The 15,280-nt window shown below is 34.8% G+C and overlaps 2 protein-coding genes across 9 annotated transcripts in view; one reads left to right on the top strand and one right to left on the bottom strand.

Annotated features, from left to right (window-relative positions):
- LOC145824629 (uncharacterized) overlaps positions 1–9,406 on the top strand; it is a 43,638-nt gene extending 34,232 nt beyond the window's left edge. For 4 of the 8 annotated variants that reach the window (XM_082924855.1, XM_082924857.1, XM_082924854.1 and 1 more), the window contains 9 exons: positions 4,295–4,571; positions 5,120–5,236; positions 5,318–5,770; positions 6,177–6,251; positions 6,415–6,551; positions 7,044–7,107; positions 7,225–7,320; positions 7,404–7,498; positions 9,066–9,406. In XM_082924855.1, the coding sequence (XP_082780981.1) occupies positions 4,497–4,571; positions 5,120–5,236; positions 5,318–5,770; positions 6,177–6,251; positions 6,415–6,551; positions 7,044–7,107; positions 7,225–7,320; positions 7,404–7,463 (1,077 nt within the window). In that variant the 5' untranslated portion in view covers positions 4,295–4,496 and the 3' untranslated portion in view covers positions 7,464–7,498; positions 9,066–9,406. The remainder of the gene's footprint in view (positions 1–4,294; positions 4,572–5,119; positions 5,237–5,317; positions 5,771–6,176; positions 6,252–6,414; positions 6,552–7,043; positions 7,108–7,224; positions 7,321–7,403; positions 7,499–9,065) is intronic. The other 4 variants (XM_082924859.1, XM_082924858.1, XM_082924860.1 and 1 more) reach the window with 2 other exon arrangements.
- A 525-nt stretch (positions 9,407–9,931) lies between these two features.
- LOC114305025 (uncharacterized) lies at positions 9,932–14,880 on the bottom strand. Its single transcript, XM_082924853.1, has 2 exons — positions 12,094–14,880; positions 9,932–10,188 (listed from the first exon to the last, which is right to left on the bottom strand). Exon 1 carries the CDS (start codon positions 14,825–14,827, stop codon positions 12,122–12,124), a length of 2,706 nt encoding a protein of 901 aa, XP_082780979.1. The 5' UTR covers positions 14,828–14,880; the 3' UTR covers positions 9,932–10,188; positions 12,094–12,121.
- Between the last annotated feature and the right edge of the window lie 400 nt (positions 14,881–15,280).

Here is a 15,280-nt window from a genome sequence, read left to right as displayed (position 1 = left end):
AGATGCTGGCGAACAAAGTGACAATCAATCTCAATGTGTTTCGTCCGCTCATAGAAGATAGTATTGTGGTCAATCTGAATAGCACTGCGGTTGTCACAATAGAGAAAGGTCGAAGAAGACTGAGAGACACCTAAATCAGACAGGAGACAATAAGGCCAAATAATCTCAGCAGTGGCATGAGCCATAACAGGATACTCAGCTTCGGGAATAGAGCGAGCAATGACTGATTGTTTCTTGCTTTTCCAAGAGAACGTAGGCTTGCGATCGGTAACATCACTAGCCCAATCAGAATCAGCATAGGCCGCCAAGTCCAAAGAGGAAGTAGATGACAACAGTAAGCCCTTAAAGATGGTACCTCTGAGATAGCGAAGAATGCGAACCAAAGCAGCTCAATGGGTAGAGTGAGGAGCATAAACAAACTGACTAACTACATGAACAATATAAGCAAGATCAAGGCGAGTGACAGTCAGATAAACTAAACAATCCACAAGCTCGTGATATAAAGCGGGATTATCTAGAGGGACACCATCAGTAGAGTTGAACTTCATTTTAAGCTCAATAGGTGTATCAAAAACCTTAGTAGCAGTAAGACTAGCACGGTAAATGACTTCATTAAAATACTTAGCCTGAGATAGAAAATAGCCCTTTGGAGAAGAAGGAACCTCAATACCAAGAAAATATCGCAATGGACCCAGATCTTTCATTTCGAAGGTGCGGAAGAGATGCTGCTTGACCTTAGAGATAGCAGAAGAGTCAAAGCCAGTGATGATCATATCATCCACATATAGTAAGAGAGCAACAAAACCAGTTGAGGTATGTCTCAGAAATAAAGCAGAGTCAAAAGCAGAAGGATGGAATCCAAGCTCGGTAATAGCAGTTTGAAAGCGATCATACCAAGCACGAGGATAATGCTTCAAACCATATAGAGCACGCCAAAGACGACAAACCTAGCTAAAGGAATGGTGTAGGCCAGGGGGAGGATGCATGTAAACCTCCTCAGTGAGATAGCCATTAAGAAAAGCATTCTCAACATCTATTTGATAAAGAGGTCAAGAACGAATAGCAGCGACAGAGATCAAACTACAGACAATAGTCATCTTGGCAATAAGAGCAAATGTCTCATAATCAATACCATATTCCTGGGAGAAACCTTTGGCAACTAGAGGTGCTTTGTAGCGCTTAAGAGAACTATCAGAATAAGTCTGGACTTTGTAGACCCATTTGCAACCAATCAGATTCTTACCAGTAGGGAAAGGAACCAACTCCTAAGTACTATTTTTCTGTAGAGTAGACAACTCATCTTCCATAGCTTGAACTCAATGAGGATCTTGACAGGCCTCCTTGTAAGATTGAGGTTCTGAAAAAGAGTGAATAGCAAACAGAAAAGTACGATAGGAAGCAGAAAAACATGTATCAGACCAACTCAACCTGTTTGGAGAATGACCCGCTCAAGTAGGATATCGGTGTGCAGCAGGATTAGAGTCGTCAGAAGCAGGGGAATCAGCAGTAGGGGCAGTGACAATTGGTGGAGAAGGAGCCTTGCGACAAGAATAAACTAAAAACAGAGGAAGAGAAGAAGCCGAAGGAGGAGAAGCAGCCAGAGGTGAAGCAGGAGGAGAAGATGGAACAAGCTCAGGAGGAACAGTGGCGATGTACTCATCAAACGGGACCTCAAAAGGAAATGGATTAATATGAACCAAATCCTCTTTAGAAACTGGGGCGGTGAGAGGAGGAAGCTAAAAGTAAAGTAGATGTTTGAGAAAGGCAACATGGCAGGAGACATAAAGGCGACAGGAAATAGGGTCATAACAACGATAACCTTTCTGAGTGAGACTATAATCCAAAAAGACACATAGGACAGACTGGGCGCTAAGTTTGGTCCTATCTTTACGAGGTAAAAGGACAAAACAAGCAGATCCAAACACACGAAGGAGGGAGTAATTAGGAAGTTGAGAAAACAGTCTCATAAGGAGACCGACCAGAAAGAAGGGGGGTAGGCATACGGTTGAGAAGAAAAGTAATAGTAAGAACGGCCTCACCCCAAAACGGAGTCGGAACGGAGGCAAAGAGAAGGAGAGACCTAGCTGTCTCAAGAAGATGACGGTGTTTACACTCAGTTCGACCATTTTGGGTAGGTATATCAGTACATGAAGTTTGGTGAATGGAACCCAATTTGGCCAAGTATTCACAGAATTTAGTTTCAAAGTATTCCCTGCCCAAGTCAAACCGCAACAATTTAATAGTAGACCCAAACTGCGTAGTGATCATAGATTGGAAAATACGGTATATCTGGTAGAAGTCAGACTTATAAGCCATAAGATAAACCTAAGTGTAATGGGTACAATCATCAACAAATGACACATAGTACGTAGAACCCCTTTTGGTGAGAACAGGAGAAGGGCGCCAAACATCTGTATGAACTAAAGAAAATGGTGTATCAGATATAGAAGTATTTTCATGAAAAGGTAAGGCTGTCATTTTGGCAAGTTTACACCCCCAACATTCAGTAAGTTCACTAGGAGAAACTTTACCTAATATACCAGATTGAGCTAAAGACCGTAAGCAATCAGCAGACAAATGTCCTAATCTAGAATACCACAAGTAGAAAGGACTAGACAGAGAATCTAACTGAAAAGAGGAAAACGCAGTCAGAAAGGTTGCCAGAGGCAGATGCAAGCTCTCTACCACATAGAGGTCTCTAACTCTACGGTCAGTCCCAATCTGTTGCTTAGACATCTAATCCTGCACAAAACAGATAGAAAAATAAAAGATAACATCAAAACCAGATGCATTAAGCTGACTGATAGATAATAAACTGACAGATAACTAAGGAACATAAAAGACAGATGGAATAGAGACAATAGACATAGCAGACGGTAGGACAGACCCAACAGATATAATAGATATACTAGACCCATTAGTAGCATTTACAGTAATAGGTAAGGGAGGGGGAATACAATTTTGAAGTAAGGAGAGATGAGTCATATGATGAGAAGCACCAAAGTCAAAAATTCAAACAGACGAAGAGATACTTGAAGAAGACTCAGGCAAACCTGAGTGAAGAGAGGAAACAATGGAGGTAGACAGGGATGGTTGGAAGGTATACAGTATATGTTGAAGCTGACTAATCTGAGCACTCAAGGAAACTAGGTCAGGATCAGGAGCCGGAGCAGATACAGTAGAACCGATGGGAGGCTGAAAAATATTTGGAGAAGGGGTGCAGAACTGAAGTTGAGACTGCTGAGAAGACGTGGCAGGTTGACATCCCTTCTTGGGACAGTGATACTTCCAATGGCCCTTCTGATATGACAGAAAGCACACTCATTTGAAGTCAGAGACATCATAATAACTTGAAAACGCAGGGGTTCAAGTGTAATAACCCAAAACCAGAACCAGATAGGTCAAATTGTAATAAGAAAAAAATTAACTACAGAACCCACAAACTGCAGAAGGTCCTTAATAAGAGATATAGTAACCAGGTGGGCTCAAAATATAATAACCAAAGCAGAGACCTACAAATATTAAGAAGTAAAGAGAGAGAAAAAAACCAATCGTGAGAGACGAGAGCCGAAGGCGATTGTGAGGGACAAAGTCGGACATCACTTTGATCGCATGAACTAGAGGTAGAGAGAGAGATTCTTCAGATGATCACGAACCAAAGGAACACAGATGACGACGAGTCGAACAAATGAGTTGACCAGTTGAGTTAGCTGAGAGAAGGAAGGCACGAACAAAAGAACAATGGTGACGGCTCTAGGGTTTCGAATCATCAAACCGCTCTGATACCATGTAAGAATTCTGAAGAAATTTTGTATATTAGATTGAATTCATTATACAAAGAATACATCACTTATATAGAACTCTAATTCCTATGCCTAAAAGAATACATCACTGATATAGAACTCTAATTCCTACACCTAAAAGGAAAAAGGAGAAACCTAATATAGGCAATTCCTAAGCCTAAAATCCTAAACCAAAAAGGAAAACACAATATATATTCTCACAAATGTAACATCGAATTTATGAATTGTTGAGTGGATATATTTTTTACTTTTCTTTTGCTTTTTGGTCCTTGTTTCTTTTGAGTGGGAAAAAGTTAAGTCTAATTTGTCTTTATGATAAAATGAAGTGAATCTCCTTTCTGTTTATTTGTATCTAAGAATGTACGAGATTGTTGCTTTTTTCTATTTATATTTGTGGATTGCTTTGCATTATTCAATAGTTTTCTTTTTCTTTTCTTTCTTTTCATAATCTACTAGTGTGCTAATGATTTTCTTCCAATTTCATGACACAGATGGATTCATCTTACGAAGAGGTTGCACGGTTGTCACCAATAAAATCGAAAAAAAGGAAAGGTAGAGAGAGGTTCAACAACCCTACCAGGGATTATAAAGGATGAAAGTCCTGGTGTGCAAAAAATCATTCACTATAACGAGTTGGGTCAACTGATAGAGGACGTACAATACCCGAGCTATCTTGGAGTTTTGGCTCAAACAATGGTCCCAATAGTCTATGAAGATTGGCATAAGGTTCCAAGAGAATTGAAAGAGAAATTGTGGAGTTGTGTGGAGGTAAGTAGGCCTCATATATCTGCATACTTCTAATTTCACTTAAATTTTTTGTCTATAACTTTATTTCTTAATTGCTCAGTCAACATACAATGTGGATCCAAGTAGAAAAAAGAAGACTTTGTTTTCAATCGGATAGAAATGGAGGACATTTAAAAAAAACCTTAGCAAGCACATCCGCCAATACAAGTCAAATCCTAAGTTCCTTTCAAAACCACCAGAAATTTATCCTTTTATTGAACAAAGACATTGGAATTCATTTATCAGGTATAGACTGATAGAAAAATTTGAGGTACATGTCAAGACAGTTTACTTATTTTGTTAGTGGATATTTAATGTTATACAATTGAATTTAATTTTGTGTTATAATTTAAAAGGCACAAAGTAATATTTAGAGAGCAAGGCAAAGCAAAAGTATATATAACCATAGGCTTGGTCGAAAGGGCTATGCTCGGTTTCAAGAAGAACTTGTAACTATTTGTAGATTTTGTAATTTAATAATACATTCAAAATTTGGTATGACTATTTCTAATTTTATGTGTGATTGATAGAAACAAAAGACTGGATCAAGTGAGAATTTGGATAGGAGCATTCTACAGAAGAAGGCTCGTCAAAATAAAAAAGGAGAATATGATGATGTGAAAATTATGCAACAAGTTGCGAAAATTGTAATCTCCGTGCAATTATCATAATGATTTTATATTGAAACAATATTATTCATTCTTCTTATATATCATCCTATACTATAGGACGAGTTGACCAAACAAACAATGGATGGGAGTTTGTCCACCCAAGGAAGCACTGACATCCTTACCATGGCATTGGGTACGGTTGGACATTCGGGGCGGGTAAGGGGTGTAGGAAATTTTATCACACCAAACAGTTACTTCCACATTCCTAGATGTGGAAATCATTCAATTTGTGAAGAGACGCTGAAATCTTTTGAGTCAATCGTGTTACAAATGCAAGCTCAAATCAATACAATGGCACAACAAAGACCCCAAACATCGCAATTTGATGATGCAAACTCAAACACATTGGAAAGCAATAATATAGGCAATCCACAACTTGTTCCTAACTCAAAGGAAAGTAGGCTGCTTTTCAAGAATGACATGTCATCTTCAAATCCTAAGCAGAATATTAGACCTCCAAATCCTAAGAAGAGTATCAAACCTCTAGTTTTCAAGCTAAATATTAGAAAGGTATATTGTTTTTATTTCAATTTTAAGTTATATAATTTTGTAAATTATGAATTGTAAAGCATTTATTTATTTTTATTTCTTATAGAGCAAACCATGCAAACTAGTGTGGTGGGATCTCTTGAAAACATTGTTGCCCATGGTATGATGTATGAAAGAACTAGACCTCAAGGAAATTCAATGTACGAGTGTCTGTTGCTGTTGCCATAGTTAAAGATGCCCCTCTTCCCATTCCTATCCCAGAAGAGATGACTATTGTTGGAGAGGCAGTAGGATGTCAAGTGGCTTGGCCCAAAAAATTCATATTGGTCAACAATGAGGAACAAATATCTTTTCTAGAAGTGTTACTACATTTTCCTTCACCTAAAGTTGACTTGTGTATTTTTGCATTGTAACATTTCAAATTTAGGGAGCTTTAAAAGATGTTGATTGTGAAAAACGTTTGGAGTGCGTTCCAGCTTTTGCTTCATTGGTCAGCAATGAGGTACAATTATCTTTTCTAGTGGTGTTGTTGCATTTTCTTACATTGAAATTGACATATTTTTGCATTGGGAATTTTCTAACTTAGGGAAATTCAAAAAATGTTGATTTTGACAAAAAAATTGGTGTCCATCCATGCTTTTGAATCATTGGTCGAGCATTTCAAGTATGATGAAGCCATTAACATTCCATTAGAGAAGGACATGTTTGGGAAGGAGATCAGTGCACGACTTCAAAGAGTAGACATGGAGTATGAATGTCAAATGAAAGAGCTATCCATTACATGCATCATGTTGTACATAAGGTAATTACATGGTTTGTGAGAAGCTGAGGTTTTTATCAATTACAAAGTTTCTTATGACAATTATTTCTTCTTTTATTAGTCATTTCCATCAAGTGTTAAAAGCGTCGAATTTGGACAAAAGATTTGCATTTGTTAACCCATATGTTGTTAGTGGTAAAGTCAGACTGGTGGAAATTCAAAATCAACATTGATTGCTAGAAGATTAGATGATGCCAAGCCTGACCAACTAATATTTGTTCCTTATAATATTGGGCAATTGTCGTTGTGTTATTTACTTCATGTGTTTGAAAAATAATTACTTGTTGATTGTGATTTGTTCAATTTTAGGTACCATTGGGTATTATTAGTCATTGATCTATCATCGATGATAGAGTACTATCTTGATTCATTTTATCATGGTGAAATCAACACAAGTTTAAATTACTTTTGTACATTTCTTTGCAATAGAGCTATTCTAATGATAATGTACTAATCTTTGTTCTTTTTATAAAGTGGTCTTCAGATTTATGGAATAACTAATGGGATGAATAGAAAGCCAATTTGGCAAGTAGTTGAGGTAATCAATATAGTTTTTTTTTTTTTTTGAACTATATATTTAATGTTAATGATGATTCATCTTGAGTATAATTGTTATATGTAGTTTTCTAATAAAAAGCACATTATTTGTATGTAGTGCCCACAACAACTGACAAGCATGGAATGTGCAATTTATGTAATGAGGTACATGAAAGACTTTATTAGAGATCAAAGCATCCTAAGCAAAACAAACGTAAGATAAATTTTAGTAGTTGTTTACTAATTATTTACAAATGACCTTTCATTTACTAATTGGTTCTTAATGACCTCTTGTAGTTTAATGGGAAGAAGACTTACATGGTATCTGAACTTGATGAAGTGCGTGGAGTGGATTAATTTTGTCCTAGATAACATGTGATTATCTTCTATATGTAAGTATAAAAAAGAAGGGAAAAGTAAAAACAATTTAGCTTCTATTTAACTTGATTAATGGCTTTTGTGTTTCATTATTATTTCCCATCAATAATTGTCTAGTAATTACTTCATCATTTGGTGCAAGGACAAGATCACCACCTAAAAAAAAATATTGTTGTTGTAATGGATTGTATGCACATTTCTTTTCTTCAGAAGTTATGTTAATGGATCCCCAATTGATGGTTCAGTTTTAACATGTGATTAACTAGTTCATATCATGAACTTTTTCTATGATACATGAAAATTCCACTTTTAAACAAGATTTCTTTGTAAGTATTTTTTGGTGCTACAGTTTGGACATGGGTAGGTATGGAATATTGAATTTTCAAATTTTTAGCACGAGCTTCACGGTTTGTTAGAAATTATGAATGTTAGACTTAGTGATACAGAATTTGAAATTTTGATGCAATAGTCTAAGGAATGTAGATTTGGAATATTGATCTAACTTGAGATATGTGGGAGAGAAATATGCTAGTGGGTGAGAGTTTAGAGTAAGGACAGAGAGTAGAGTGAGAATCATAAAATGTTTTGTTTGGAGATGGTTAGAGACTTCGGTGATGATGTATGATGGTTCAAACCAATGATGGAGGGGTGATTGTGATTTGTAATTAGGTGACAGAGAGAGGTCAGTGTCATTTAAACTTGGGATGTCTCCATCTTGTCAAAAGCCTCAATAGACAGGTCAGTGTAATTTACCCAATTATTTTAAAAAAATCTTGGACTATATCACATTTCTTAATTTTTTACATATAGTAGTAACGAAACTAGATTCAGTGTAATTTACCCAATTATTTTCAAAAAATCTTGGACTATATCACATTTCTTAATTTTTTACATATAGTAGTAACGAAACTAGATTCAGTGTAATTTACCCAATTATTTTCAAAAAATCTTGGACTATATCATATTTCTTAATTTTTGCCATATAGTAGTAACAAAACTAGATTCAGTTTTCAGCTTTTTGTTTGTGGATTTTGATGTATTTTCTAGTTTAGAGCTTGTGACAGCCATTTATCTATCATTTTCTACTTAAATATTTATTGATTGCCAAATGGAATTCTAAGAAAAATGCTGCTAGTATAGCTTACATATGGACTTCCTCTTTGCTCTCCAAATATTTTTTCCCTTCGGTCCTTCCGAATTTTTGGGAGTTATGTTATGATTCTTTTTGGTTTTGTAGTCCATTCTTTATTCTCTATTTTTAACAAGCTTGATCTCAAGTATAGTTATATGATGCTATTTGTGGAATGACTGACTTTTTGGGAAACATTATAAAGTTCATTTAATCCTCTCCATGATATTGGTGTTTTTTAACAATTAGGATTACTTCATTTTTCTTGTTGTATTGAATTTAAGGAATTGGTTGTGCTATATGCTCTCCTATCATCATATTTGATGGTTGGTGTTATATCTTTGTTTTGTGATTTTTGCCCCTGTTCTTTTCTCAAATCATTTTTCTTGTTTAGCTTTAATTTTCACTTTAATTTGATTTTTTATTGAAGCATTTTGGGTGTTAATTTGTAGGGTTCAAGAGGGTATCTGGAGGGAAATATATAGAAAGATGGAGGGACAGAAAAATGGTGGCGCCACTTGCATAACATCGCCAAATTGAAGGTTGCTTACAGTAGTCCATAGGTTCCTTTATTTTTCTTTGCTCAATCAAACTTTGTTTTGTCGTTGGAATGACTCATTTTTTGTTGATAGAGCTACTATGGATGTAGCAGTAGATATTTGAAAATTGAAATCAGTTTGTGTAATTGAAGTTTAATGCTTTGATTTACTAGGAAAATATTTGTTGTTTATTTTTTTCAAATGTAAATAATCGTGTTTTTAAATTTAAAAAGTCCGAGATTTTTTTTATCAAATACCAATCATGGTTAAAATAGAATGGAGATCTTTTGTCATTTACAATGACACTAATTGGGATTTATGTTTTAGAAGTGATCACAGTTTTATTCAAAAATTGAGATCTTTTGCCATTTATAGTCACACTTCGTAAAAAAAAGGTGATCTTTTGCCATTTACAATCGTACTTCTTTAAAAATTGAGATGTATGTTTTAGAAACGATCAGTTACGTAGAAAAATTGAGATCTTTTGCCATTTATAATCGTCTTTTGAAAAATTGAGTTGTATGTTTTAGAAATGATCAATTATGTAGAAAAATTGAGACTATTTGCCATTTACAATTACAATTTTTGAAAAACTGAGATGTATGTTTTATATATGATCACAATTTTATAGAAAAGACTGAGAACTTAATAAGAATGTTAATCATACTTTAAAATTTTAATCTGTGTTTTTAGTTTACTATTACGTTCAAAGCTGAGATCGTTTAGTTTTTTTTTTTTTTTTTTTTTTTTTTTAGATACTCTAGCTCACCAACAACCAATTTAGAAGGAATTTGGCTCAATTGAACCGTAAAAATTGCAACTGATGTAAAGCTTTAAACTGCTATGCAAGGACAAGCCAAATAAAATGCAATTAAAAACTACTACAGAAGCAAACTAACACTGCTGAAAATATTCGAAACATTGCGCACAGTGGCAGATCTTCAACTTCCCAGCACTACGTAATACATCAGCTTGACCACAATTCGCCATGCCTCCGAAAGTTGCGCCGCCAATATCAGATTGAAATGCATCGCAGCTACAATGCACAAATCAAAGATAGCTACAGTTATTGAATTCCGTGAACATGCTGGATTTGATATGCATGTCACCCAAATATATTTTGAAAACCATATACGCTTATTAGATAGCTTCAATTAATGTATGAAAACAATAAAAAAAAAATGAAAACAATGAAAACACTTCTGGTGTTTCTCAATTTTAATGGGGAAGGATTTTCTTCCATCCACTGTTTTACTAGAGGGTTGTTTCACTAGAGGGGTGTTTGTTGGGGTTTAGAGAGTGACCACATGTCTTATTTTGATATATAATTAAAAAAAAATAGATTATATGTTTTCATTACATTTGTTTAAAGAAAATGAATAATAGGTATAATTTTGAAATTATCCATTCATTTTTTTTAAAGATCAATATGAAAAAAATTATATGGATAAAAATATGGCATCAATCTTAACTTTATCATGCATGATCTAGACAAAAAAATCAAACAAATTATACGATTCAAATCATTGAAATGAGATTTATAATGTATCTGACGAACCAATTATCACACTTGTATTTCAACAGTAATTAGATAGATCTCCTTCCCATATTAATAATAGAAAGTAAAAACATGAAAGAGGGCTTGTTTTCTTCAAATTTGAAGAGAGGTCTATACAATTACTCTAAACTGTATAAACAAACACATGTTTGTTTTATTCATTATTTGAGAAGAGGGGTAGAGGGGAATATAGGTGTTTGGTTGTAGCGTGTGAGCTATCTAATATTGTTTAATATAGTGTGAATAAGAAAATACGGGTTTAGTTGTACAATTTAAATATTCTAAATTCTTAAATTACTATTTTTACACATTAGATTAAATTTTCACTACTATTGATTTGCAGAGATTGTCTTCAATTAGACTATATGAACTAAAATAAGAAACAATAGGGACCAAATAGATGCATCTATTAATTTAGGAATGAACTAAAAAATGTGACTATAGTTTAGGGTATAACAAAGTATGACAATTTAAAAAAAATTCGTTAAATACAACAAAATACAAAAAATATATTGAATTTTTATATTTTTTTATTATTTGGAGAGTTTTTAAAGTTTTTATTTTCTCAAATATTACTCTTTTTAAGTGTATATAGATTAGGTGTATATAAGAAATAAAAAAATTTCGTAAAATATTAAAAAAATCACTAAAACGGAAAACAAAAAAGAAAACTCAAATTTCTAAAAAATAAATTAAACCAAGCAAGGTAAATATAATTTTTTTCATCCATATAACTATCGAATACTGATGCAAATAAGCTAAGTATAACACCCACGGTAATTAGGAGAGGTCGGTGTAAATTTACCTAGCCAAGCACTCATTCTTTTATTCATTATTTGAAGTATAGAGAAATATGGGTGTCTGGTTGTTGAGGGTAAGTTGTCTAATATTGTGTTAGTAAGAAAATAGATATTTAGTTAACCATCAGATTAGATTTTTCTCATTAATGATTTGGACAGATTGTCTCCAATAATCAGACCATATAATATATGCAATTAATAATTTAAGAATGAAGTAGAAAAAGTGACTATGTTTTAGGCTATAAAAGTAAATTTCAAGAAAAAAGAAAAAGAAAAAAAAGAAGACTACTAAAAAAGTGCCCAAGTCTTACACCTCTTTCAATTGCAGCCATTAGAGTCAATAGCAAACCTTTATTTTCACTACTCATTTATTACTTCCATGATTTTATTTTATTTTTTATTTTTCGCAAGATGATTTAAATCAAGTGCTTTGGATAAACATCAAAGGAAATAAAATACCTGTATTTTGTATGATACAAATAAAGTGCTATAAAACTGAAAAAAGACTAGATAGCAACCATAACCAAGCTATAGTTTTTCATGATCAAGCAAAAGAATGCAGAAATTGATTGTAAATACTTACCGAAGGACACCATTTGCATTGGCTAATTTCACCTTGCTCTGTTACTGTGAGAATACTTTTTAAATATCTTTCCGCTTTTGTTTCGTTCACCTTCAATGATCCTCACAAGCCATTGAGGTTTTCTTCTAGAGAACATAAAATATCCCATAACAAGTCCCCACACCAGCCCACATATATAACCCGGTAATATGGCTTCCCAATTGAATCCACTGGAAGTATTGTCTTCTTGCTGAAACATCAAGGTTGGTGGTTGTGGTGTCCTTGGATTGCATGCATTTAACAATGGAGGTCCACATAATGCCAAGTTGTCAATGTAGGAATCATTTGAAAATGTATCAAATTGGTTGCCTTGTGGTATCGGTCCTATTAGTTGATTCCGTGAAAGGTTTAAGACTTCAAGGGATTTCAAATTCCTTAGTTGTTGAGGGATCTTCCCAGTGAGTTTGTTGGAAGAGAGGTCTAGCCATTCGAGCATTGTCAAATTAGCAAGAGATGCTGGTATATGACCTGTGAGGCTATTGTGAGACAAGTTGAGCCCTCGGATTGAATTTAGCTTTCCAATGATCTGTGGAATTTCACCTTCGAAATTGTTGTTCGATAAATCAATTGCAGTGAAAATGGTTAAGACTTTTACCATTTCTATGGTTGATCCTTTGATTACTATAGTCAAACAATCATTATAGTAATATGTTGAGCCTGAAAGACTATGCTTCCCTAAGTATTGCAATTCAAAACTAGCTTCGTCGACATTCATCATAGCATTGAGATTCTTGAAATATTTTCTTGGCAACGGACCAGTAAAATGATTGTTTGATAAATCCATAACTCGCAAGTTGGGGAAGGGAAATTTGAACTTGGAATTTGGTATTGGTCCATGGAATTTGTTAGATCTCAAAATTAGAACTTGTAGCGAAGTTAAATTTCCCAACCAATATGGAAATTTATCGGAGAACTTGTTATGTCCAAGGTCTAGCACTTGTAGCATTTTGCAATTCTCTAAAGATTTTGGTACTGGCCCCTCAAATCTATTGCTATCAAGGTTGATAGTTTTGAAGAAATTTTCCTTCGCAAATGTATTAGGAATGGTGCCAGAAAAATTATTCTTCCGCAGATCGAGTATAGAGAAATCTATGCTGAAATTTCCTAAACATTGTGGAATAGAACCATTAAAGCTATTACTAGACAGGACAAGAATTTGAAGGAAAATTGCATGACAGAGCATGTCTAGCTCACCACTGAAGTTATTTGATGAAAGAATGAGACTAGAAAGGTTCACGAGTTTGAAGGTTGAACTTGGAAACCTACCATGCAGGTTGTTATTGCTCAAATCAACAACAGTTAAATGAGTGGATTTGAACTCTTTTACATGGCCAGTCAATTTGTTATGACTGAGGTTGAAGTAATCCAATGCTGGTAAGTTGAAGACCCAAGATGGAATTGTACCGTTGATTAAGTTATCACCTAAACTTAACCACGTTAGATTTGGAAGTCCAATTATTTGTGATGGAAGAGGTCCTCTTAGCTGATTATTCGACAAATCTAACCCAACAAGTTTTGTTAGGTTTGCAACCAATGATGGAAATGGACCGCTGAAGCTATTTGAATCAAGATATAAATAAAGAAGACTTTTTGCATTAGGTAAAATATCTGCGATTTTACCTTCAAAATTATTACACGGAACTCCCAAGTAGACGAGATTTCCAAGGTTTGAAAGTGAAGATGGGAGCATGCCAGTGAAATTGTTAAATCCGATGGCTAATTCAGTCATTTCCGTAAGGTTTCCGAGCGACGTAGGGATGGATCCATAAAATTTACAACGAGCGGCATACAACCTTTTCAAGGACTTCAAATTCCCAATTGAGTCGGGTAGTTCTCCAGAGAAATTAGTGAGTGTAAGCATCAAGCACTGGAGAGGACTGCTCGAGTTTATAAACTCGGGAAAATAACCAGTGAGAGCAGGATTATCCCATATACGCAGCTCATTCAGATGTGGTAAATGGAATATTCCGTCAGGAAATTTTCCAAGCAATTCACACGCAGTAAGATCGAGAAGTGTTAAAGAAGTCAGATTGAGCAAGGAGTTCAAAACCACTGAAGATATGTATACATCTCGAAGATTAAGTTCTCTTACCTTGGTTAAGTTTTGAACAAGTAATTCAAATCCAGGTTCTTCCAACCTCAAACCATAATTGTAAGAGAGATCAAGCGAGACCAATTTGCTCAGAAAGGAGACTTCTATAGGGACTTTCCCAGAAAAACTAGACAATGAGAGGTTGAGGTGTGTCAATCTGGTGAATCGACTAAATTCAGATGAGATTGGAGACATACCAAAGTCATTGAAAGCCAGGTTGAGGCTTTGGAGGTGAGGAAAGTAGTAGAAGATGGTGCTATTGGGGTGGATGGTGCCTAGGAGCCAGCTGCAACTGAGGTCGAGGCCAATTACTTGACTTGTGTTGTTGTCACACTCGACCCCATCCCATGAGCAACAATCAGAACCCTCCTTCCACGACTTCATCTTCGGGTAAGAATGGATTCCGACAGAATCACAGTAATGGAAGTATGGGTAGGAATCATAATTACTGTAGGAAGAAGCATATTTATTGAAGGAAAATTGTTGCTTAAATTGGAGCAATGCAGAGGTCTGTTGTTGAGTGCAGAGTTGGGCATGCAAACAAGTAATCTGGAAAAAACAAAGAAACAAAAAGAGGTGAAAGAGTTGATTGTTAGAGACCATCTTTGCTCCTAGATTCAAAAACAAAGGTTGTAATGCTTGCTGACTATTAACAGGGGAGAGGCCAAATGCTTTATAGGCAAATGTAGGTGCAATGGAAAGCCTACAAACAAGGAAAGTGACTTTGACTACTCAGTCTTTCATTGATGTCGTCTACAGAGCTGGACCCCCATAACGTGTTTTTCACTCATAAGGAAGACTTGACATCATAAATGTTGATCATAATCAACCGTTTAAAATGCTATACGACATAAAGTTTGACACATCTACGGTGTATATACTTAAAAGGACAATACATCTATACATAACATAATTATAATGTTTTGTAATCAACACCGCAACATGTAATTTTTATCACTGTAACATTTCTTACCACAAATAATTTGTAACATTTATACTACATCGTTCATAACATAACTATAATAATATGTAATTTTGACTTTCGGATGTACACCA

Source organism: Camellia sinensis, chromosome 4 (assembly GCF_055761805.1).
Source record: "Camellia sinensis isolate YWXY chromosome 4, ASM5576180v1, whole genome shotgun sequence".
NCBI lineage: Eukaryota > Viridiplantae > Streptophyta > Magnoliopsida > Ericales > Theaceae > Camellia > Camellia sinensis.
The sequence above is the reverse complement of the archived record's forward strand: the minus strand, read 5'-3'. Positions and strand labels throughout refer to the sequence as shown.